At 33.9% G+C, this 25,339-nt stretch overlaps 1 protein-coding gene and 1 pseudogene across 1 annotated transcript; one reads left to right on the top strand and one right to left on the bottom strand.

Moving 5' to 3' along the window:
• The first annotated feature begins 73 nt into the window (after nucleotides 1-73).
• Nucleotides 74-25,339, top strand: part of LOC132727426 (cleavage and polyadenylation specificity factor subunit 1-like) — a 64,514-nt pseudogene continuing 39,248 nt past the window's right edge.
• On the bottom strand, nucleotides 10,940-21,183 carry LOC132727425 (uncharacterized). Its single transcript, XM_060712910.1, has 2 exons — nucleotides 20,861-21,183; nucleotides 10,940-12,546 (listed from the first exon to the last, which is right to left on the bottom strand). The coding sequence occupies exons 1-2, from the start codon at nucleotides 21,112-21,114 to the stop codon at nucleotides 11,142-11,144; spliced, it is 1,659 nt and encodes a 552-aa protein (XP_060568893.1). The 5' UTR covers nucleotides 21,115-21,183; the 3' UTR covers nucleotides 10,940-11,141.

Raw genomic sequence — 25,339 nt, 5'->3', positions numbered from 1 at the left:
GAAATTCCAAATTGAACTCTTTAGAATTGATATAAGAAAGTAAATCAATATTTTTTTTACACATATGTTACAGATTTTACAGACTGGTCAGGAGATTCAAGAATTAAGATCACAGTGGATTTAGTACCCAGACTGCCACTATATTATGCTGGTAATGTTGGGCAGGGCAGATATATTTTACAGGTGTCCTCCAGGTGGCATCAGATTATCTGGATGGAGGTAAGGGAGAAGATTCTTGCTTTGTTTAATTATTTGTTTTGATAAAAATAATGGGTTTAATCCAACTAACCCTTATATTGTCTTGATATGAGCCGCGTCACGACAAAAACAACATAATGCGTTTTGCGAACAGCATGGATCCTCACTCAGCTCAGATGCGCAGGCTGGTCTGGATCCATGCTGGTCGCAAACACCACTATGTTGGTTTTGTCATGACGCGGCTCATATATAATTGGGGGGGGGGGGGGTGTCTGTGGCTGAGTGGTTAGAGCTTGTTGACTTTTTAACCACTTGCCTCTTACTGCTCTAGGTCAGATTCGAATTCTTTTAATATTAGTAAGCTATCCAGCTATCTTATGGAACATCGGGTAGTTCTATCTCAGGTGCACGTTTTTGTCTGAAATAATGCACAGAAGGGCACATAAGGTCTTGGTTCTAACCCCACCTGTAAAAGCCAGAATGTTGCCATATGAACTATAAGCTGTACTGTAAAACCCAACTAAAAACAACAAACAAAACAAACTTATTTAAAACTTATTTGGTTCAAGTTTTACCTTTTTAATCATGAAGGAATTTTCTGACACCTAACACTGTGACATGTCTAATGTATTTTGAATGCAGGTCACTTTTTTCGTAAATTTTTGAACTTTAGCAGAGATTTTGTATAAATTATGTCCCTTTTGAACTTAAAATATTCCTTTTTATGTTTTTTATGCAGTTTCTTTTTCTTTGTTCTCTTAATATATGCACTTGAATTTGCAAAAATGCATGCAGCATTTTAATTGTAGTGTTTTGTTCACCAAAACCAATAACTCTAACACGAATTTTCATTTAACTATTCTTAAACATTTATGCAATATGTGAATAGTTATTGTATAGTGCCGATGTGGCCAAGTGATTAATATGTCAGCTTGGCAATCTAAGGATGGCCAGCTGTGTGGGTTTAAACCCTGTCAGGGTCAAGCCATTATTTCCTTAAGAGGGTGTGTTTATAAGGTAATAATTTCCTACACAGTCAAATTAAAATAAAGTTTGTATAAACTATTGTAGTGTGTTGCTAGGTTATAAATAAATTATATAATAGGTTTATACATGCTCATTTATACAATTTTACAGTACAACAAACTGCAGCATATTCCAATTGAGATGGGTACTCCTATAGTACAATGTACTGTAGCTGACCCTATATTTTTGATAATGAGTGATTAGGGAACCATCATGAATTAACATTGAAACCAAGAAGTGACTGGTGCCCGGCTTGTTCTTACCAAGCCTCTCATTTCAAATGTAAGTACCATATTGTTTCCTATAAATAAAATAACCTTAGTACTTGCCCCTTTTTGAAGTTTTGAGTAAGTTTTTAATTTTTGTTGCTTAAGCTTTGATATAAGTACTCATATGTGTTAAAAAGAGTAGAGAAAACCAGTATGTTGTCAGCTTAGAATCTGGGTCAAGTTAATGATTACTTTCATTTCAAATAATGGTTCTTTGGTGTCAGATCAGATATATGCTCATTACACTGTAACCAACATGTCAGCAATGTCACCCATAAAGGAAAAACAAACAAAAAACAAGAAAGATATGGCTGAGGAAGATAGATAAAGCACACTTACACATTTCCATTTGTTTCAATAAGTTTACTAATAACTTTGCAATTACAGAAGCAAATAAACTTAGTCTTGAATTTAATCTATACAGAAAAATGATATCTCTAAGCAATTGTTTTTCATTATATTTGTAAATGACAAGGTAGTTTGTTATAATTTAGAATTATACTAAGAAATATTCATTACAATAAAACATGTACTTATTTCAGAAACCTCGAGTGACCACTCTCTGTGCATATAAGGATGAGAGTGGAATGTTTACTACATCAGCTGTTGAAGTAGAAGAAGAAACAATAACAACAGAACAGAAAAAAACATGAATACTTCACTAGAAAAAGTCTTCAGTATGGAAAACAGGTAAATACATGTATTACATGTTTTTCAGTAGACAGTGAAATCAGTTTTTTTATAACAATATATGACAATTTGTATATAAGTTGTACTCAATGTATTTTTTCCGATCTGATCAAGTACGGTACGACCCAAGCAGAAAATAGTTACTAACTCCATGTTTGAATATGTATTGTAATCATAGTGAGTTCACAAAATAAGAACAAAATGTTATATCTTTTCTTAAGGAAGCAAAGAAAATGTTGAAAATGTAAGGATTTTATTAGTACTGTTTGTTTATCATTTAACACGGTTATAAAAGCTGATCAATATATAAACAGTCCAACCTCTATCATTGGAACTGCTGAGGACTTAAAATTTACTTCGAATAATCAATGGGTTCGAATAATCGAAATCCGAATATAGTGGTAGATGACAACTATTCAACTGTAACGCCAACCATAGCAAAAGTACAGTTTACATCACACTTGTTTCAATTAATCAATCGAGAAAAATAAATAAGCAACATAAGATGTATAAAAGATTAAATTTTATTGGTATAGAAAACATATATACTTGCATTTTATTCCTCATATACATGAAAATTATCGCTGTCATCTTCAAGCATTACTAGTAACTGTCACAACATCAGACACGGTGCAGAATTTTAATCATAGATAAGATAGACATGTATTCACAATTAGGATATCTTGTGCTTAAAATGCACTGATTTGAAATATAAAAATAATTTTTTCATTATTCATATACAAATACATGGTAGTGTTTGCTTGTTTATCTATTACTTAATTGAGATTGTTCACTCTTTCATTTAAACTATTAAATTGAATACTTTCAACTGTCCAATAATTGAAGAGAAATTACTTGCTAGCAAGTAATTTTCAGTTATTAAAGAAAATTTTAAAAGTATGCATAAGTTTTTAGATTGTCTAAAGGCATGCATGGTTGTTAGAAATTTTCACAAGTTTTGACATTCAGCGAGTGTATCAGCGGCAATTAATCTGGCTTTGAATAATTGGTTTGGAATTCTTTCATAATTTTATAATTGGGACCTAAATTTTACTTCTTAAAAAAGGAGGTATTCAGATATTGCAATTGGAATAATACGTTGTTCATATATATTTATATAGAGAGAAAAACGGGTCTGCCTATCTACTTATGATAATGCTGGGTATTCAAATAAAGGGTTGTCCAATATACGGGGTCAGACTGTACATGTAGTTTTATATATAATTCTAGTGTTGTTTTGACACAAGAAGACAAGCACCAGGCCACTGAATTTATATTTGCTGTTTGACATAGATTTGACCATAATATCATGCTGTTTTAAAAGGCAGTGCCTTATATTGCTTACTCTGCATTGTTTAGCCTCCCCTTTTGCTTATTCTTTTAAAAGATTAAGAATCTTTGAGCCCATTTTGTATTCTTTGATCTTACATGATTCTCCAGCAACAATCAATGTAGATTTCTTCTCATTGAAACATATTGATAGGACAGGATCCCCTGTCACATGTGATAAATCTTCGATCTTGATGTTTTTTATATTTTTTCCATCTAATGATCTAAGAGACATATATCCTATTCTTCCCCAAAGTAATATCTTCTCTGCCGACATTTTACATGCACATAGATACCTGTCCCAATTTATAAAATTGTGATAAGGAAACTCCTTACACTGGTTGGTTTCTTGCACTTATTCCATATCTGTCTTACTAAAGGTATATATTTCAGCATTTGCATCAATTACTGAAAATGCATTTTCCCCCATAAGCATTTTTAGAGGTTTATAAAAATGTTTATGTGCATCTTTATAAGAGTTGTATATTGATAAACATGTGCCTTCTATATTGTATACAAGAATATCAGGAGGTTTTGATTCCCAGTCGAAGTTATGATAAGTTGGTCGTCGGTTGTCATGTTTTTAACATATGCAGCAAACATATACTGTATTTTCTCTAGGATCAAAATCTATCAGAATGCAAGTTCTTGTAAGTGGAAATGCTGATCCTAAACTCATGTTTTCATCAATGTTTACAAACTGAACCAGGTTTCTTTCCCTTAGTACAATGGCAACCTCATGTGGTTTTGTAACACACATACATTCTGGGATATCATTTAAATCAATATAATCTTTCACCTCTAAATTATCTCTCAGTCGTTTAAGCTTGGAATTATTGGCATCTGTGATTACCAAAGTATTGTCAGGTAGTTGACATATTCCATTTATACTGCACTTGTTACTGTCAGTTTGGCATGTGATATCAACAGATTGTTTGAGTTGTAGACGAAATACAGAACTTTTAGTTGTTTCTTCAACAACTTTCCCAAGTGCTGTGATATCTTTAGGTATGACTTCATCTAACTTATAAAAAAGGGAGGTCTGCAGCCAGTTGTCAGAAAGATCTCTCACAATTTTCTGCAGCTCCTCCAAAGTTGCCTGGTAGTTCTTCTTTGATATGAATGTCTCCACTTCATTCATGTCATGTCTGTTCATGTGATTTAAGCTCTTTTTCAATCCTGATAAAACCGAGTCAAGTTCTTTGATATCGGCCTTGACAGCATCTTGATGTTTTGCATGAGCTTTTCTAATATTTTTTCTAGATGTATTTGCTAGAACTTTAATCTTCTGTATTAACCTCTCTTCTTGTTTATCAATATCAGCCAAGATGTTTTTCTTTTCCTCCATCATTTCTTTTAAGTTTTGATTTCGATATAATTTTTCCTGTATAGCAGATTTTCTCAACTTTTGCAAGGAAGATTTTAAGTCGCAAAATTCTTGACTTTCTTTAATTCCCTCAGCAACTGTTTCTATACCAGTTATTTCTTTGCATAACCTATATAATGTGAAACAGTATTATATTATTATCTTACTTAAAAACTGAAAGCCAAACATGAATTCATGAATGTATCATTTGTATTTTCAAGAATTTTCTTGCACTTTTTATACAAAATATTAAAAGCAAAATAAAGAGGTTATCCTAAAACAGTAAGTTCCAACTGTACCAGTGGCTTCATTATTTGCACACTTACTAATGAATATTTAAATATTAAAGTTATTGCCCTTTTCAGCTCTTTGAAAATGGATATGGACACTTAGAACATTGTCCGGGACTTAACAGTAAAATACAAGAGATATCAACAAGACACTTTGTAGGTAGATAGATCTCATTAAGTGCAGTGCATTAGAACCATAACCTGCCCCTAATATTTGAGTTATTGCCCTTTGTTCATTTTTACACTTTAAACTTTGTCCAGGACTTAACTTGAGAAAAATAAAAGGTATTGAAACTTTGTAAGTAGACAGATTTTATTAGGAAGAAGTGCAAGGGAGTGCAATTTGAACTTTTTCTGGGACATATAACTTGAGAATTATAAAAGATATATCAACTTAAAACTTTGTAGGTAGATACATCTAAATGAGAAAAAGTACAGTGCAGAAGAACTGTGACTGTTCCCCCCTTTCCTAATTTTGGAGTTATTGCCCTTTGTTCATTGTTACATTCTGAATTTAGTCCTGGACATAACTTGAGAACTATAAAAGGGTAGATAGATCTCACTGAGTAGAAGTGCAGAAATCTCTGGGAGAAAGAAGATACTGCCTCTAAAAGAAGTCATGAAAATTCCAAATCCAAGCTTTAATTTATCTTATTGATGTAAGACAAATGATTCCAAAACGTTTGAAAAAAAAATCTATTAACTGCTGCATTCTCCTTTTATGCAAAATTATTAACTAAAAAGCATGTTGTTTTACAGGCATGTGTTGGGGGTATTCGGCACAAATGTGACAAGCTCAAGTTTTTCAAGTTGTCTGATACCATTATTTATATCTTAGTCAAACAAAGAAATGGACAAACCTGTGTTTGATTGTCACACAAATTCTGCAGCACACTTCGTCATGGCTTCTGCAATATCTGTCAATGAATTGTCCATAATGACTTCCACATTCCACCGATTTTTTTCCCTTGACTTGATCTGTGTCACCTAGAAGCTCATTAGCTTCAGTGATCTCCACAATTTGATGTTTACGTAATGCTGCAAACTTGTTGTGGTCATTTAAACAGTCCTGACAAACATATGTTTTACAGTCCACACAATATATGATGGCCACTGTTGTCCTCTCTGCTTCAGAGCATGGAGAACAGTTTATTAACTTTTCAGACCCAGTGATCCCAGGTGTTGTTACCTCATTCCCTGCCATATCTCTACTGACAGTTGCTACAAACAGAGCAATGTTTTATAAAATAAACTTAACAATTGTAACATACTTTTCTTTACAAATATAATCAATACTTAACCACATAATTAAAAATGACACAATAGAATCTTTCAAGTTTATCTGTTATTATAACGTCTTCATGTATCAACAAAAAATGTTTAAAGTAAAATCCATTAAAAAATGTAGAGAATGACAAAATTGCTTTATTTTTATTCTCCCAGTATATTTTATTCTTAATAATTATTTAATGTTTATTTTTGCCCATTTTTCATTTGTTAATGAGGAAGGTTGTTGAAAAACATTGACTGTTACAGTCAAAACATAAGAAAGTTTAACTTATAGTTTTGACTGTCGAGTGGTAAATTTGCAGTTTATTGTATCAGATGACTACCAACCCGAATACTAAAATATTGTATGCAGGCATCTTTTTAGGAAAGCTGCAATGTGGACAAATAACTTTAATATAATGCCAGTGTGACATAGTTAGCCTGTCATAAAATAATTTTCATTTAATCATTAATTTTAAGAGATACATTAAGTGATTATGTTTAAATATGAGAAGTGTTGTGAATTTTAAGTTTTAAGTACATGAAGAGTGATCCGGCATACCGGACATCACTAAAGTTTGACATTAACGACATCATAAGTGTAGTGTCTTTTACGGAACTTCTTACTCCTTCTCAAAGTACATTCCGCGTGTTCCACACATTGTTGATGCTGATGCATCCATTGTTTATAAATATCTTTGTACCAGTTTGAGGCATACTGCCTAGTTATAGTCTGGGTGGCGGTAAAAGAGCTTGTGACAAGAGGGGAGGTTCTGTCCTTACAACTGTGAATTAATTACTGGAAAAATTGCGAAGTCGAAAGGAGCGAGATCTGGCGAGTAAGGTGGGTGGGCATCTCTACCGAAACTTAACATGGCTACTTCTAGGTATGTAGCTGCGTCTGTATGGGAGGATGCGTTATCCATATGTTGGATGAAATGTTCGAGTGGCACACCGGGTCGCTTCTTCTCAAGAGCATGTATGAGATCACGTCTGAGCACCTGCAGAATGATAGATTCATTTTTTATTCATTAAGTAAAATGCATTTTACATCAGCCATGATTTGTGAGATTTTAATTTATATGTATTTTATGTGTTTTAAATATTCTATTAATTAATTTACTTTTCTTCTGAATATAAAATTATGTAAGGAAGATTTACGCATTTTGTTAGACATGTTATTTTAAATTAAATTTTAAGACATGATAAAATACCCCGAATTTATCATAAATGTAATGTTATATAATTTTAATTCATTAAATTAACAAACCTTGCAAGCATATTTGGCGTTAACAGTGGGTATTCTTCGGGACCGCATATTGAAGGATCATTCTGTGTATATCTGCAAACATGATAAACATTTTATTTGCCCCCGCTTTTCGACACACATGCCTTCTTTGGTGGTGGTGAAGTGCTCCTCTTCCTAACTGCTGACTGTGACTTGGTTTCTTAATCATAAAACCACAGCCAGGTTTCGTCTGTTGTTATGATGTAGCCTAGCAAGTCATCACCCTCTCCATTAACCTGGCGCAGAAATTCCCCAGAATCTTGCACTCGGCGAGCTTTTTCATGGTCGTAAGGGACACAGCGTGCGTGTACCTGCAATAAATTATGATATGTTTCATAATTTAGTTTTGCTGAATGATAATGAATAAAAATGTATAATACATAAGGGAAAATAAAAGAATATTAACATGCACCTAAGGCGAAATTATTATATAATTCAAACAGATATCACGCAATCCCGATATTGAACTTGAATGTAGCTGGTAAACTGTTAACAAAATGCTAACATAAGAACATTGATAGCAATGAAAATTAAATTTTGTTTTTAACAATTTCAGTCTAAAAATATAATCTACTATTGTACTAACCTTTCTCATTTTCAAATCCTTAGTTTAAATTGACTGCACTGTCCCATAGCTGATGCCAAACATTGCTGATAAAGCCTGCACAGTCAATTGCCTGTCTTTTTCTAATGTCATGGCGATTTATGTCACCAATGACCCTGTAATTTTCTTTTTTTCCCTCTTTCTTCCTTGTCCGATATCTCAGTCTTACCATCTCTGAATCTTTTATGCCAGTCGAAAACAAGTGTGTGACTTACTGAGGCTTTTCCCTTGATATCCAATATCCTTTTGTACGTTTTAGATGGTGTTTAGCTTCCTCTTGGCAAACTTTTATTATTGCTTGTATTTCAAGTCGTTCTAATGACCCCATTTTGATAAAAAATCTTATTGCCACAAGTGATTTTAAATTTGTGACTACAACGGCAAATGCTGTCATTTTTTCTGTCAACGTCACAGACATGACGCATGGCGTTTAAGTGAATTTTTAAATCTAAATATGCCATATTGTAAAATATATGGATTATAAAATGCCTGCCATTAGCGCAAATTTACGCACTGCGCCGGGTATGTGTTACAATGGTTGTTATTTTTGTTATCAAAATATATATGGTATCAGTTTATAGATTTTGCTTTCCAATTAATTGTGATATATAACAATGATTGATAGGTTGAAAATTGTTCAACTGACAGCCACAGTTCGGTTTATTTTTGATCATCCCTTGTATAAGCCTTTTTAGTTATCCCCCTTTTCTCCAGTAACGGCTTTTGTAATTTACTGATAAACAGCAACAGCAAGAAATTTTGTCATTAAATTGTTACCTTTCATGAGGCAAAGTTTTCATTTGATTTTATGCCACAGCAGCATGGCATATAGCGATTCACCTGTGTGTATGTGTGTGTGTTTGTGTGTTATATAGATTATAAAGTGAACTTAAAAAATCTTCTTGTGAAAAACCACCAGTCCAATTACAACCAAACTTGGCAGGATTGATCCTTGGGTGAAGGGCTTCCAAAGTTGTTCAAAGAATTTCATTCCATGCAGAAATCTGGTTGCCATGGCAACCAAAAGGAATTATAAGAATAAATTTAAAAAATCTTCTTGTAAAGACCCAAAAGGCTTAGAGCTTAGATATTTTGCATAAGGCATTGTCTGGTAGACCTCTACCAAGATTGTTCAAATTATAGCCCTGGGGTCAAAATCGGCCCCGCCCCAGGGGTCATTGGTTTTCCTTATATGTATATAGTAAAAACTTTAAAAAAAAATTCTTCTAGCAATTGACAGATGCTAGAGGTTAGATATTTTGCATGAAACATTGTGTAGTGAACCTCTAGCAAGACTGTTCAAATTATAGCCCTTGGGTCAAAATTGCCCCCGCCCCGGGGGTCATAGATTTTCAATATATACATACAGTAAAAAATCAAAAAAATCTTATTGTCTGAAGGTACAAGGCTTAGAGCTTTAATATTTGTTAAATGATATCATTTATAGGTACTCTACCAAAGTTGTTCAAATTTTGCCTCTAGTGTCAAAATTAGCCCAACCCCGGGGGCCATAGGTTTTCCTTATATGTATATAGTAAAAACTTAAATAATTATCTTCTCTAAATTTACAAAGGCTAGAGTTAAGATATTTTGCATGAAACATTGTGAAGTGAACCTCTACCAAGATTGTTCAATTTATAGCCCTGGGGTTAAAATTGGTTCCGCCCCGGGGGTCATTGATTTTCATTATGCACATAAAAAAAAAATTTTTTTGTCTGAAGGTACAAGGCATAGAGCTTTGATGTTTGCATTATAATATCATCTATAGGTCCTCTACCAAAGCTGTTCAAATTTTTTTCCCTGGTGTCAAAATTGGCCCTGCCAGGGGGCAGTGATTCTCATTATGTACACATAGTATAAACAGAAAATAAAACAAATGTTTTCTGAATGGGGGAAAGCTACAGCTTAGATATTTGATTTGAAATGTTGTTTGCTGGACCTGTATCAAGATTGTTTTGAATTAAACCCTTGTGTTAAAATTTTGCCTTGTCCAAGGGGACAGTGACCTACTTTCTTGTCCTTTGATGTACAGCAATGAAATTTTGACCATGTGCATAAGGCCCATGGTTTTAGTTGTAGAATTGAACTTTGATATCAGGTGACCTAGATTTTGATGATGTGACGTACTTGTCCTTTGATGTATAGCTATGAAATGCACAGATTAAGATGTAAAGTGAACTTTGATATCAGCTAACCTAGATTTTGACAAAATGTCTGACTGTGTTGTCTCTTGATGTAGTCATGAAATTTTGGCTGTGTGAAATATGACCTTCACCACTAAAGTCACTAGACTCAAGTGCATTGATATATTCCTACTCTGATCTTTTATTGGATTAACAATAGATTTAATCACTAATCTGATAATAAGAATTAGATAGGTCAGGGATCTATGCATTATGACAATCTTCAATTGTATAGAAACAAAAAAAATCTGTTCCTACACTACTATTTAGTGTTATATTTATGCGGTGGCATAGCATTTTTCTCAAATGCAATCTTGTTTAAATCATTAATAGGCTAGTGTATACAATACTTGAAAAAACATACTATAGATTTTTTTTATTAAATAGATCTCAAAATATTATATATGATATAGTGGCATCATAAAAATAACATACATGTAATACTATATTTTGTAACAAAATTGTATAATTCATGTTTTGCACTGATACAATGAAACAACCACTATAGCCTGGTGAATGCATGTCTGTAAAGTGTTTGACAGAGATTTTACCATATTATGTTTTTGTCTGAATGCAAATGTCTGGGATTTCTTACAATGTTTTTGCATCTTTTCAGTACCTATTTTTGTTTATTCTTTTAGAAGATATAGTATCCTTGAGTCCATTCGGTATTCTTTGATCTGACATGACTCTCCTGCAACAATAAGTGTAGAATTCTGCTTGTCGAAAAGTAATGCTTGCACAGGAAATATTTCTTCTAATTGAAGTGTTTTTAGCTGTGTCTCATGTAATAATTTCAAAGACCTTAATCCAAATATTGCCGTCTCTGCAAATATGATCCTCCCTGCAGACAACATACATAGACACGAGTATCTTGCATCATTACACCCAAAGCATTTATTGGTTGCCTTTTGTTTCATACTTGTCTTACTAAATTTATATATTTTAGTATCTGAAGCAATTACATCAAAAGTATCTAAACTGATAAGTATCTTCAATGGCTCACAAAATTTTTGACTTGCAAATTCCACATTTTTACATATTGATAAATATTGACCTTTTTTATTGTAGACAATTACACAATATCTATGATTGCACCTTAATCTGGAGGTTTTCATTTCACAACAAAAATACAGTAAATTTTCTGTAGGGTCAGAATCAATCTTGGTGCATTTTCCTTCTTCTATAGTGAATGATGACTCTAAAGTCATGTTTTCATCAATGTTTACAAACTGAACCAGGTTTTTTCTCCCTAGTACAATCATGGCAACCTCATGTGGTTTTGTTACACACATACATTCTGGGGTATCATTTAAATCAATATAATCTTTCACCTCCAAATTATCTCTCAGTCGTTTAAGCTTAGAATTATTGGCATCTGTTATTACCACAGTACTGTCAGGCAGTTGACATATTTCATTAATACTACACTTGTTCCTGTCACTTCTGCATTTACTAGAAACAGATTGCTTGAGTTGTAGACAAAATTCAGGACTTTCCTTTGTTTCTTCAACAACTTCCCCAAATGCTGTGATTTCTTGAGGTATGACATCATCAATGAACTTGTAAAAAAGAGAAGTCTGCAGCCAATTGCCAGAAAGATCTGTCACAATTTTCTGCAACTCTTCCAAAGTTGCCTGGTAGTTCTTCTTTGATATGAAAGTCTCCACTTCATTCATGCCATCTCTGTTAATGTGATTTAAGCTCTTTTTCAAACCTGATATAACCAAGTCTAGTTCTTTAATATCAGCCTTGACTGCATCTTCTTGTTTTGCATGAGCTGCTATGATATTTTTTCTCGATGAATTACCTAGAACTCTTATCTTTTGTATTAACCACAATTCATATGCATCAATATTACCCAAGATGTGCTTCTTTTCCTCTATCATATCTTTTAAGTTTTGATTTCGATATATTTTTTCCTGTGTAGCAGATTTTCTCAGCTTCTCCAAGGAAGATTTTAGATTGCAAAATTCTTGACTTTCTTTAATTCCCTCAGCAACTGTTCCTATTCCAGTTATTTCTTTGCATAACCTATATAATGTGATAAAGTAGTATATTATAGTCTTACTGATTATCTGCAGACATTTTCACAAAAAATCTTACAATTAATCTTAAGTTTTTGACTTACGATAATCATAAGTTAATTCTTAAGTCATTTTCATAAAGCCATTCGTAGGTTAAAATTTTATCTTAAGATAAAAAATTCACTTACGATAAATCTGACAATAAAAACATCCCTAACAATGTTCATTTGATATTGATGTGCATGGTATATATTTGATTCCGGTTTTAAAATCAAGTAATAAAGAGCTTGAAATATGTATTGAATACAATCAAGTTACAATAAGAAGAAAAAATGAGTCAAACTGATATAATTTCTTTCTTGATTTCAAATAAAAATATATGGGCCTCAGTGATTTATAAACAGTCTGCTACGTTATTGCTAAGGTATAAATAAATAAAAAGGTGCCATTAGTACATGCGTGGAATGAAATCAAACTCACAAAATTGTACACATTATTAGTTTTCAATAATTATATATATAGTTTATAACTATTTATATAATAATAATACTAATATACATTTAAACTATTCATAACCCTCTCAACCATGGCGTCATCAAGTTATGTCGTCACAAATGTTTATGTTGAAAAATAGTTATTTATAACATACTGTTTGCTTACTATATATTTGCCCTTCCATTTTTGTTTATTTTTATTCTGTTTAGATAAAATATACATGATATTTTCTCTTAAGAGAAAAAAATTACATATACGAACTCCGAACACCTATCGTAAAGTTACGACAGATTTTGCACTTAAGATTTTCTTAAGATATTTTGTGAAAAGGAAATTTTTGTAAGATTTCTCTTACGATAAAAATTTGTCGTAAGCTTTTTTGTGTATTTCATGAATATATCATTCGTATACCCTAAAAATTTTTTGCTCTTTTTGCATAAAATAGTAAAAGCAACATGCCTCCAGTTTCATGCTAATTTTCATGAAAATTTTGTAAAATGCATTTCAAAGTAAAATATATTGATGTGAACAAAGACAGTTATTTACAAATTGCAAACAACACTAACAGTCCATGTAAGTTACCACAAACGGTCAATACAATGTATTGCAAAAATAGCCCCTACTGTGTTAGTAACTTTGTAGAAATATTGTTATAAATCCTGCAAAATCAGTCATTAATGGCACATAACATGTGAATGATTACTTGAATCTTGAATTATTTTACTCTTCTTAAAAATCAAGTAAGTTTGATTTTCTTGAAACATTTTGGCTCAACTGGAGGCATGCAGTTTTAAACTGGATTCATGCTGGCTCTGTGACCGTGACAATGGTTAAGGTCATTGACAGATTTTTATGCTCCCCGAAGGGAGAGCATATAAATGCCACCTTGTCCATCTGTCCGCACTCACAGGACAGTAATTATGTGGCTAGAGGGACAATAGGTAACTGTTCTGTCTCTTTGATTTCATTCATTCTGTAATGCTTTTATGTGGCTATTTTCTAAAGAACAATAGAGAGAACAATAAAGTAGCCACATTATTACTCTCCTGTTAGAACGTCTATCAGTCTGTCCGTCCGTTGTCTTGTCCGGAGTATAACTTGAAACCCTTGGAGATAATTTGTTTAAACTTCATGCTGTGGTAGAGGGCATTGAGGGGGAGTGCAGTGTCATAGAACCATGACTCTATTTTGCCTGGTTTTTGAATTATCTCCTCTTTTAGAAAAATCTTGTCTGGGATATAACTTTTAAACTATAAGAGATATCAACATGAAACTTTGTAGGTAAATAGATCTCGATGGGTAGATGTGAAGTGCACAAGAACCATTACTTTTTTTGCCTAATTTTGGAGTTATTGCCCTTTGTAAATTTTAACAATTTAAACTTTGTCTGGGACAGAACTCTAAAACTGCAAGAGATATCAACATGAAACATTGTAGGTAGATATATCTCATTTAGTAAAAGTACAGTGCAAAAAAAACATAACTCTCTTAAGCCTCATTTTTGAATTACCTCCCCTTTAAGAATAATCTTGTCCAGGACATAGCAGTAAAACTATAAAAGATATCAACATGAAACTTTGTAGGTAGATATATCTCTATGGGTAGATATGCAGTGCACAAGAATCATAACTCTGCCTTGTCTAATTTAGGAATAATTGCCCTTTATTTTTACTTTTTGAACTTTGTCTGGGATATTACTCTATAATTATAAGAGATATCAACATGAAACTTTGTTGGTAGATAGATCTCATTGAGTAAAAGTGCAGTACAAAAAAACATAACTCTGTTTTGCCTAATTTTTTAATTATCTCCCCTTATAAAAAAAAACATTGTCTGGGAAATTACTCTAAAACTATAAAAGATATCAACATGAAACCTTGTAGGTAGATAGCTCTCAATGGGTAGATGTGCACTGCTCAAGAAGTTGAACTCCCCCTTGCCAAATTTTGTACTTATTGCCCTTTGTTCATTTTTACATTTTGAACTTTGTCTCAGAAACCATAAGAGGTATCAAGATGAAACTTTGAAGGTTGCTAGATTGCATTGATTAAAAGTGCAGTGCAAAGAAAAGTTACTCTGCCTTGGCTAATTTTGGACTTATTGCAACTTTTTCCAGGGACATAATTCTGAAACTACAAGAGATGTACTTTCCTGTGTCCAAAACCTATTTAGGGAGCATCACCCGGCTCAAACTGGGCTCTTGGTTCTGTTCTTCAACTTGGGCACAACAACCTTTTTGTAAACACATATAAGTACATGTAGATCAAACTTGACTTGACCTTTACATTATTTCACCTCACAGGTAAAATTACATATTTTGTGAATTAATAGACAACTGTACAAAAGGTCAATGTCATTTATTTTATTATGCTCCCCGAAACATTTCGGGGGAGCATATAGTAGTCGGGTTGTCTGTCCGTCTGTCAGTCCGTCCGTACGTACGTCCCGAATTTGTGTCCGGCCCATAACTTTGTTATTTGAAGTTGGATTTTAAAACTATTTCACAGAAATGATCACCATATTGAGACGATGTGTCGCGCGCAAATTGCTACCTTGAAGGTCAAGGTCACAGCATGACCTTGTAGCAAAATCGTGTCCGGCCAAAAACTTTGTTATTTTGAGTCAGATTTTAAAACTATTTCACAGAAATGACCACCATGTTGAATTGACGTGTCAAATGCGATAATTGGGTCGCTACCTTGAAGGTCAAGGTCACATCATGACCTTGCAGCAAAATCGTGTCCTGCCCATAACTTCATTATTTGAAGTCTGATTTTACAACTATTTCACAGAAATGATCACCATATTGAGACAATGTGTCGTGCACAACATTTGGGTTGTTTTTACACTTTGAACTTTGTCTGTGACATAACTCTGACACTACAAGAGGTATACCTTCCTGTGTCCAAAACCTATTCGGGGAGCATCACCCGGTTCAACCGGCTCTTGTTCTGTAAGGTCTTAAGTTTTTGTGGCTAAAAGAGCAACAGGGAGAACAAAAGTATAGCCAAATGTTAGTTTGTTTGTCTGTCAGTGTCAGTCTGCACTACCAAATAGGGATAGGGTGCTATCTTACTGTAAAAAGAACAAAGTTTTTTCAATAACAATAGAGGCCCTAACAAGTCCATCCGTCTGTCTGTCAGTCAGTGGGTACTCAAAAACAACTGGTGGAATTTCATGTAAAATTTGTGCATATTGTCAGATTTTTTCCTGTTGAATGAATTTTGTCAAGAGTTGTGGCCCTTTAATTATTTCACCCCTGCACAACAAAGTTGTAAGAGGGTATACTCAAATCATCTTGAGCCCATCCGGCCGTCCGTCTGTTTTTCTTGTACGCCCACTAATTTAAGATTCCTTTGGCCCACAGTCTTCATATTTGGCAATGAGGTAAGACATGATTAGTAGATAACCTCTATTGATTTTTAAGGTTACTGTGGCAAAGGTCAAAGTCATAGGGGCCTTGACTTAAAATAAGCTTTCCTGCCCTTTAACTTAAGATTCCTTTGACTCACAGTCTTTCTATTTGTCATTGAGGTTAGTCATGATTAGTAGATGACCTCTATTGATTTTAAGGTTACTGGGTCAAAGGTCACAGGGGCCTTGACTAAAAAAAAAGCTTGTCCATCCATTAACTTTAGATACCTCTGACCCAAAGTCCTCATATTTGGCATGGAGGTTAGTCATAATTAGAAAATGACCCCTTTTGATTTTGAGGTCATTGGGTTAAAGGTCATGGTTACAGGGGCCTTGATGAAATAAAAGCTTGTCTGCTCAATAACTTAAAACTCTTACGACCCACAGTCTTAATATTTGGCATGGAGGTTAGTCATGATTAGTAGATGACCCCTATTGATTTTGAGGTCAATGGGTCAAAGGTCAAGGTTACAGGGGCCTTAACTAGAAAAGCTTGTCTGCCCATTAACTTAAGAATACTTTAACCCACAGTCTTCATAATTGGCATGGAGGTTGATCATGACCATTAGATGACCCTTAATTAACGATTTTGAGGTGCTAAAAATGGATTTCTATTTTATTATTATTATTATTATTATTCAGCCTTCCTATTATTTTGCCAAGGTCTCATTTTTACAAGGAACATATCTAAGGCGGTCCTTTAAGTTAAGATTGGGGTCACTGGGCTCAAGGTCAAGGTCTTTCATTTATATACATTTGATAAAAGTAGGGTATGTTGAATATTTTTCACCTCTTCACAAGTCATAGCAATGACTTGCCATCTATTTTTACACAATTACAAAAAGCCATGACTCTGTCAAGTTATATAACTTAACAATTACTTTAGCAATTTTTCTGTCTATAAATGAGTGAATGGGTAAAAGCCTTTTCTGAAAAATTGTTAGACTACTGGCAAGAATCTGAGAAAGGGGAACAAACCCATTACTCGGCTAAAAAACACTGAACTTACAGTAAGTACTTTTAAATATACCAGAATCTAATGACACACTGATTTGAAGTGAAAGATCTCATTTAACTAATTTCTTCGAAATTTTTTTGATTTTTATTGGAGAAATTGTGGAAATGGCCACCCACAATTTCTCCAATAAAAATCACGAAAATTTCGAAGAAATTTGTTAAATGAGATCTTTCACTTCAAATCTGCACCCAAGAATGATCCCTGCTTGTGTTGTGTGTAGCCCAAAAATATTTTACCTAGAGTGAGTAGATTTTCAAAATAGTGTGGGGGCAACCATATTCTATGGACACATTTCTACAGATGTGTCTGATTTGATAAAAATCTGGACAAAATGTTATTATACCCCCGCACAACAAAGTTGTAAGGGGGGTATACTGGAATCAGCTTGTCCGTCCGGCTGTCCGTCCGTCTGGCCGTCCGTCCGTCGGTTTTTTCTTGTCCGCCCAATAACTTAAGATTCCTTTGACCTTTAGTCTTCATATTTGGCATGGAGGTTAGTCATGATTAGTAGATGACCCCTATTGATTTTGAGGTCACTAGGTCAAAGGTCAAGGTCACAGGGGCCTTGACTACAAAAAGCTTGTCCGCCCAATAACTTAAGATTCCTTTGACCTACAGTCGTCATATTTGGCATGAAGGTTAGTCATGATAAGTAGATGACCCCTATTGATTTTGAGGTCACTAGGTCAAATGTCAAGGTCACAGGGGCCTTGACTTCAAAAAGCTTGTCCGCCCAATAACTTAAGATTCCTTTGACCTACAGTCTTCATATTTGGCATGGAGGTTAGTCATGATTAGTAGATGACCCCTATTGATTTTGAGGTCACTAGGTCAAAGGTCAAGGTCACAGGGGCCTTGACTTCAAAAAGCTTGTCCGCCCAATAACTTAAGATTCCTTTGACCCACAGTCTTCATATTTGGCATGGAGGTAAGTCATGATTAGTACATGACCCTATTGATTTTGAGGTCACCAGGTCAAAGGTCAAGGTCACAGGGGCCTTGACTTCAAAAAGCTTGTCCGCCCAATAACTTAAGATTCCTTTGACCCAAAGTCTTCATATTTGGCATGGAGGCTAGTCATGAGAAGTAGATGACCCCTATTGACTTTGAGGTCACCAGGTCAAAGGTCAAGGTCACAGGGGCCTTGACTTCAAAAAGCTTGTCCGCTCAATAACTTAAGATTCCTTTGACCCACAGTCTTCATATTTGGCATGGAGGTTAGTCATGATTAGTAGATGATCCCTATTGACTTTGAGGTCACCGTGTCAAGGTGACAGGGGCCTTGACTTCAAAAAGCTTGTCCGCCCTATAACTTAAGATTCCTTTGACCCACAGTCTTTATATTTGGCATGGAGGTAAGTCATGATTAGTAGATGACCCCTATTGATTTTGAGGTCACCAGGTCAAAGGTCAAGGTCACAGGGGCCTTGACTTCAAAAAGCTTGTCCGCCCAATAACTTAAGATTCCTTTGACCCACAGTCTTTATATTTGGCATGGAGGTTAGTCATGATTAGTAGATGACCCCTATTGATTTTGAGGTCACCAGGTCAAAGGTCAAGGTCACAGGGACTTTGACTTTAAAAAGTTTGTCTGCCCAATAACTTTAGATTACTTTGACCCACAGTCTTCATATTTGGCATGGATGTTGATCATAATTAGTAGATGACCCCTTTTGATTTTGAGGTCACTGGATCAAAGGTCAAGGTCATAGGGACTTTGACTTCAAAAAGTTTGTCCACCCCTTAAGATTCCTTTGACCCACAGTCTTTATATTTGGCATGGATGTTGATCATGACTACAAGGTGACCCCTATTGATTTTGAGGTCACTGGGTCAAAGGTCAAGGTCACAGGGACCTTGACAAAAAAAAGAAGCTTTTCTTCTCAATTGCTAAAGAAGAGTCCTGTCCGCTATGTATTGATTTTGACATTTTCACATTTGAAGCATGTAGAATACATAACTTAGCAATGCACTGGCTTAGTAACCTCAGATTTGGCAGGGAGGTTGTCCTTGAGCTCTAAATGGCCACTGTTGATTCTGACAAAGTGGTATGCGGGGGTATTCACGCCATTATAGTGGCAGTTCTAGTTTTCATAGAATTGGCCTAATTTTTGTTAGTATTGAATGAATTTGAATAACAATACTTTGGACAAAACCTTCATGTGATGTGACAAAATTATGACTGTGACCGTAAATTATCCAGAGCCCATAAGGAAAAAAAATGATATGACATTTATTTGAATATGTTTCATTGGACCCAATTAAGGACCAAACTTTCAAATTAAGATATGCAAAATATGACCTTGACCTTTAAAAGACCTTCTGGGTATGTTTTGCTCGATAGTAAAAAAGTCAGGTTTTGCCTCTGTTTGTGTTTCTTGTATTAGGAATAACTGCTGTTTGCAAAGGGTATATAATTATATACACAGCATACTTAACGCTCCACTTCAAAATTGTGATGAACTGAAAAAGAGCGAATGGCATTTCTGAGATAGTGTGAAAGGCTGCTCTAAATGCCTAACTTTAAGTATTGATTATATTTTTGTTTTTTATTTCACTTATTATGGTCTTTTTTAAAATCAATCAATGTAGTTCTGTAAAGTATTGTTGAAGGCATCCAATGATCTAAGCTGTTGAACCAGGGAAAAAGTTTTCCCTAAACAAAGTGAACAATGATTTGTACAAATATTGACAATGCAACCATGAAAACACTGCACTGTGGATTTTTGAAAAGTCTGTCCATCGTTCAGTCTGTCTGTTAAAAGATTTTGTGTCTGTACACTGACTTTGTTAAACATAATGAGAGTTTATGCAGAACACAGGTTTTACTTTTCTCAGGTCAAGATCAAGGTCACATTTAGTGATTTTGTATGAATTTAAAAATTTCGCTTCATTAATATGTATCAGAAGAACATCTGAGACTTATTGTGTGCCCAGGACATGTAGCATCAATTTGTAGATTCCTACAAAAGTTATGTTGATCATGACCCTCAGGTCAGAATTTGCCTTGCCCTGGGAGCCACTTGTTTTTATAATATAGAGGAAAGTATATTAAAACACATCTATTTGTGGATAAATTTTATGCCTGAACATGTATATTTGGCATAAAGCTTTGACTAGTAGACCTCTATAAACATTTATGAATCATGCACCAAGTGTATAAATCATAAGTATCATAAGGATAATTAAGATAAAACATTTTCAGAAATGATTGGGTCTCATTATTTTTTGATCATCAAACAAATTTACATTTGGTTGTATATTGCCCCACCTTTGCGTATATTGCCCCATCTTTGCGGTGCTCTTCAAGGGTTATGCCCTGTTGTTTATGTAATATTTAAAATCTGTGTTTGTCTTAATCATAATATTTATCAAACAGAGAAAATTAACAAACCTGTGTTTAATTGTCACGCAAACACTGCAACACACTTCATCATGGTCTTTGCAATATCTGTCAACGTATTGTCCATAATGACTTCCACATTCCACTGATTTTTTTCCCTGGACTTGATCTGTGTCACCTGGCAGCTCATTAACTTCTGTGATCTTCACAATCTGATGTTTACGTAATGCTGCAAACTTGTTGTGGTCATTTAAACAGTTCTGACATACATATGTTGTACAGTCAACACAATATTTGATGGCCATAGTTGTCCTCTCTGCTTCAGAGCATGGTGTACAGTTAATTATCTTTGCAGACCCAATAGTCTGACATGTTGTTACCTCTTTCCCTGCCATATCTCTACTGACAGTTGCTACAAACAGAAAATGAACTTAATTTCATGATTTTAACTTCATTGTCTTTACAAACGTAATCAATATTTAACCACATAATGAAAAATGACACCATTGAACGTTTCAAGTGTATCTGCGATTAACCTCTTAATGTATAAACAATAAATGTTTAAAGCCCCATGTTATAAAAAAAACAACTTGATATATGTTCAATTTGTTAGTCTCATTTAGAGTGAAATAATGTTTGTTTCCCAAACTGTGACTTAGAAACTAGATATTTGCAAGCGATCATTGACCTACAAATGACAGAGGAGATAGTTTGTAACTCTGTTGCAAAATCTTTTCTGTTTTAAACTATATGTACAGACAAACCTGTGTTAAAGAAAAACAGTTACTATTCATTGGTATAATTGAATAAAGTAACCTCCAAATACAGACCACTTGTCTATTTGTCTCTCCCTTTGTTGGCCTCTGTTCACAGGTTTAACTGTATTTATATATATTTCCAGTACTGTTGATGATGAGGATGAATTATTATATGGAGATGAAGAAACGTCCAACATGGATACATCTGCTAATATCAGTATGAAAGAGGAAACAAAATCTAGGTAATGTTTACTACTTTAAGTACTATAATATTATACTTTGAATTTGGAATTATCCAATAGTAAATGTAATAGTCTACTGATAAGTGTAAGCAGTTGTGTTTTTGAGAAAGGAACTTTTCATTCATTCAGCAAGTTAGTACTGGTTGGTTCAATAGTTTGTCTATAGGCTGAGAGCTTACTACACAATCAAACTAAAACAAATTTTGTATAAACTAAATCTTAAATTATAAATAATGCATTCAGTGATTATACAAAATTGATAACAAATCTTTGTTACATAAATTTTAAAGGACAAAAATTATTGGTAATGTTTTCAGATAGAATCTTGAGACTCTCAGGACTGAATTTAAAACAATGGAGTATGGTTCACTGCCAAGTATATCTACATATATAGCTATATTATCACTTGGTATAAAATCTTGAATAACTTTAAACCTGACCCTGCTAAATTTGTGAAATGGACTTGTCCTTATACGGAATTTGGAACAGTCCATTTGAGGTATAAAGGATTTCAAATTATTGAGAAGCTGGCAGTATAAAAACTAGTCCTAGTACACACATGAGCAGACTACCCTTGTTATATTTTGGTGCCACAGGTTATATCTTTTTGGTTAAAGTTGCTTAAAATATTGATTGTTTATTTTATATGATAGCAAAAAGTCTCGGAAGAAGGAATTGAAGATGTCATATTGGGTAGCTGTTGCACGAGAAAATGGATCTTTAGAAGTATGTATTGTTAAAATAGTAACGAGATAGGATTTTAAATTAAGTATGATAGGATCAGCCATGTATAAACAAACTTGAAATCAATATTTCATGACAGTTTCTTTTCCTAGGCAGTTTACTTTTCTTTTCCTAAGCATTTTTTTCCAGATTAAAATGAATCCAAACAAACAAACAATTCTCCATTCATTTGAATTAAAATATGGCAAACAATACATAAAATTAAATATGAATAAAAAATTATATATCCAGTGAAAAATGATAATGTACATGACTTTGTCAAAATCTAGATGACACCTCTCAAGAGACTGTTATGTCTTTTGTGGAAGAGACTGTTATGTCTTTTGTTTAAAAGATTGTTATGTCTTTTGTGGAAGAGACTGTTATGTCTTTTGTGTAAAAGATTGTTATGTCTTTTGTGGAAGAGACTGTTATGTCTTTTGTGTAAAAGATTGTTATACATGTCTTTGTGGAAGAGACTGTTATGTCTTTTGTGTAGAAGATTGTTATGTATTTTGAGTAAAAGATTGTTATGTCTTTTGTGGAAGAGACTGTTATGTCTTTTGTGTAGAAGATTGTTATGTCTTTTGTGGAAGAGACTGTTATGTCTTTTGTGTAGAAGATTGTTATGTCTTTTGTTTAAAAGATTGTTATGTCTTTTGTGGAAGAGACTGTTATGTCTTTTGTGTAAAAGATTGTTATGTCTTTTGTGGAAGAGACTTATGTCTTTTGTGTAAAAGATTGTTATGTCTTTTGTGGAAGAGACTGTTATGTCTTTTGTGTAAAAGATTGTTATGTCTTTTGTGGAATAGACTGTTATGTCTTTTGTGTAAAAGATTGTTATGTCTTTTGTGAAAGAGACTGTTATGTCTTTTGTGTAAAAGATTGTTATGTCTTTTGTGGAAGAGACTGTTATGTCTTTTGTGTAAAAGATTGTTATGTCTTTTGTGGAAGAGACTGTTATGTCTTTTGTGTAGAAGATTGTTATGTATTTTGAGTTAAAGATTGTTATGTCTTTATAGTATCATCAGTTTATATCTCAGTAAAAATAGTTATAGAAATTTTAACACCTTGACAAAGTATTTTTTTATTCACAAGAAGTCATCACAAATAATAAAATATTTCAGATATTGAGTTTACCAGACTTTAAGATAGCATACTATGTGAAGACATTCCCTATTGGCCAGAAAGTATTGGTTGACACAGGAAGTTTAAAAGAAATAAGTGCCAGCAAATCTGGGTGAGATTTCATCTTATTCGATAACATTTTTTATAAATTATATATAATTATAAAGTTACTAGGCAACATAAATAAAAACAATAATCTTTGTTTAAAACTAAAATTTAGCAGCAGCTGTGTATGTCGGATATATAAAATATTCTCAGTTGTTGTATGAAATTTTATGAATTTTTTTATGAAAGTTATAATGCACATAATTATATAATATTATGTGTATCTACTTTCAGGTCTGGGTTGAGTCAAGACAAGACAGTTACTGACAGCATGTATAATATACATGAGGTGTTACTTGTTGGATTAGGACAGCGGAAATCTAGACCATACCTGCTGGTAAGATGATAAATGTATTTTATTTTAGAGAATAATTGTTGGTTGTGTAGTTATCAGTCCATGTATGTAGAGAAGCATGATTTGTAAACAACATTATTAGGGGCATCAGTGGGCAAGTGGTTAAGGTTGTTGACTTCAAACCACTTGTCTCTCATTGCTGTAGATTTAAATCCTGCCAGGACTTTGTATTCTTTTATGTGAGGAAGCTAGCCAGCTAGCAGATGGAACATCAGTGGTTCTACTGAGGCACCCCCTCATGCCTTAAATAGTGTACGGAGGGTCTTCCTCTACGAGTTTAGCTAGAAAATGGCCATATGATCTCTACAGTGTTGGTGCAATGTAAAACCCAACAACAACAACAAAAAAAACCCCAAAAAACCAATGTTGTCATTAATGACATAAAAGAGGGATTCACAACATTCAAGTTCATTTAAGAAGTTCCTTACCATGCTCTTAAATGGACCTGTTCATCTGGCAATATGGACTAAACCATTTATCATGATATGCCAGCTTAAGTTGATCTGCACTGGTCACATGGGTGATATGGACTTAATCATTTATCATAATGTGCCAGTTAACCTTGATCTGCACTGGTCACATGGGCAATATGGACTAAATCATTTATCATGATATGCCAGCTTAAGTTGATCTGCACTGGTCACATGGGCAATATGGACTTAATCATTTGTCATAATGTGCCAGTTAACCTTGATCTGCACTGGTCACATGGGCAATATGGACTTACTCATTTATCATAATGTGCCATTTAACCTTGATCTGCACTGGTCACATGGGCAATATGGACTTAATCATTTATCATAATGTGCCAGTTAACCTTGATCTGCACTGGTCACATGGGCAATATGGACTTAATCATTTATCATAATGTGCCAGTTAACCTTGATCTGCACTGGTCACATGGGCAATATGGACTAAATCATTTATCATAATGTGCCAGTTAACATTGATCTGCACTGGTTACATGGGCAATATGGACTTAATCATTTATCATGATATGCCAGCTTAAATTGATCTGCACTGGTCACATGGGCAATATGGACTAAATCATTTATCATGATATGCCAGCTTAAGTTGATCTGCACTGGTCACATGGGCAATATGGACTTAATCATTTATCATAATGTGCCAGTTAACCTTGATCTGCACTGGTCACATGGGCAATATGGACTTAATCATTTATCATAATGTGCCAGTTAACATTGATCTGCACTGGTTA

This window comes from Ruditapes philippinarum, unplaced genomic scaffold (genome assembly GCF_026571515.1).
Source record: "Ruditapes philippinarum isolate M1 unplaced genomic scaffold, ASM2657151v2 ctg3288_1_1_1_1, whole genome shotgun sequence".
NCBI classification, from domain to species: domain Eukaryota; kingdom Metazoa; phylum Mollusca; class Bivalvia; order Venerida; family Veneridae; genus Ruditapes; species Ruditapes philippinarum.
Note: the sequence above shows the minus strand (reverse complement) of the source record. Positions and strands in the feature narration are given on the sequence as shown.

Coding starts and splice junctions, on each gene's coding strand:
- LOC132727425 (XM_060712910.1), bottom strand. CDS start 21,114: ATGGCCATCAAATATTGTGTTGACTGTACAACATATGTATGTCAGAAC. Junction 12,547..20,860: donor TGCGTGACAATTAAACACAG/GTTTGTTAATTT, acceptor CACATTATATAG/GTTATGCAAAGAAATAACTG.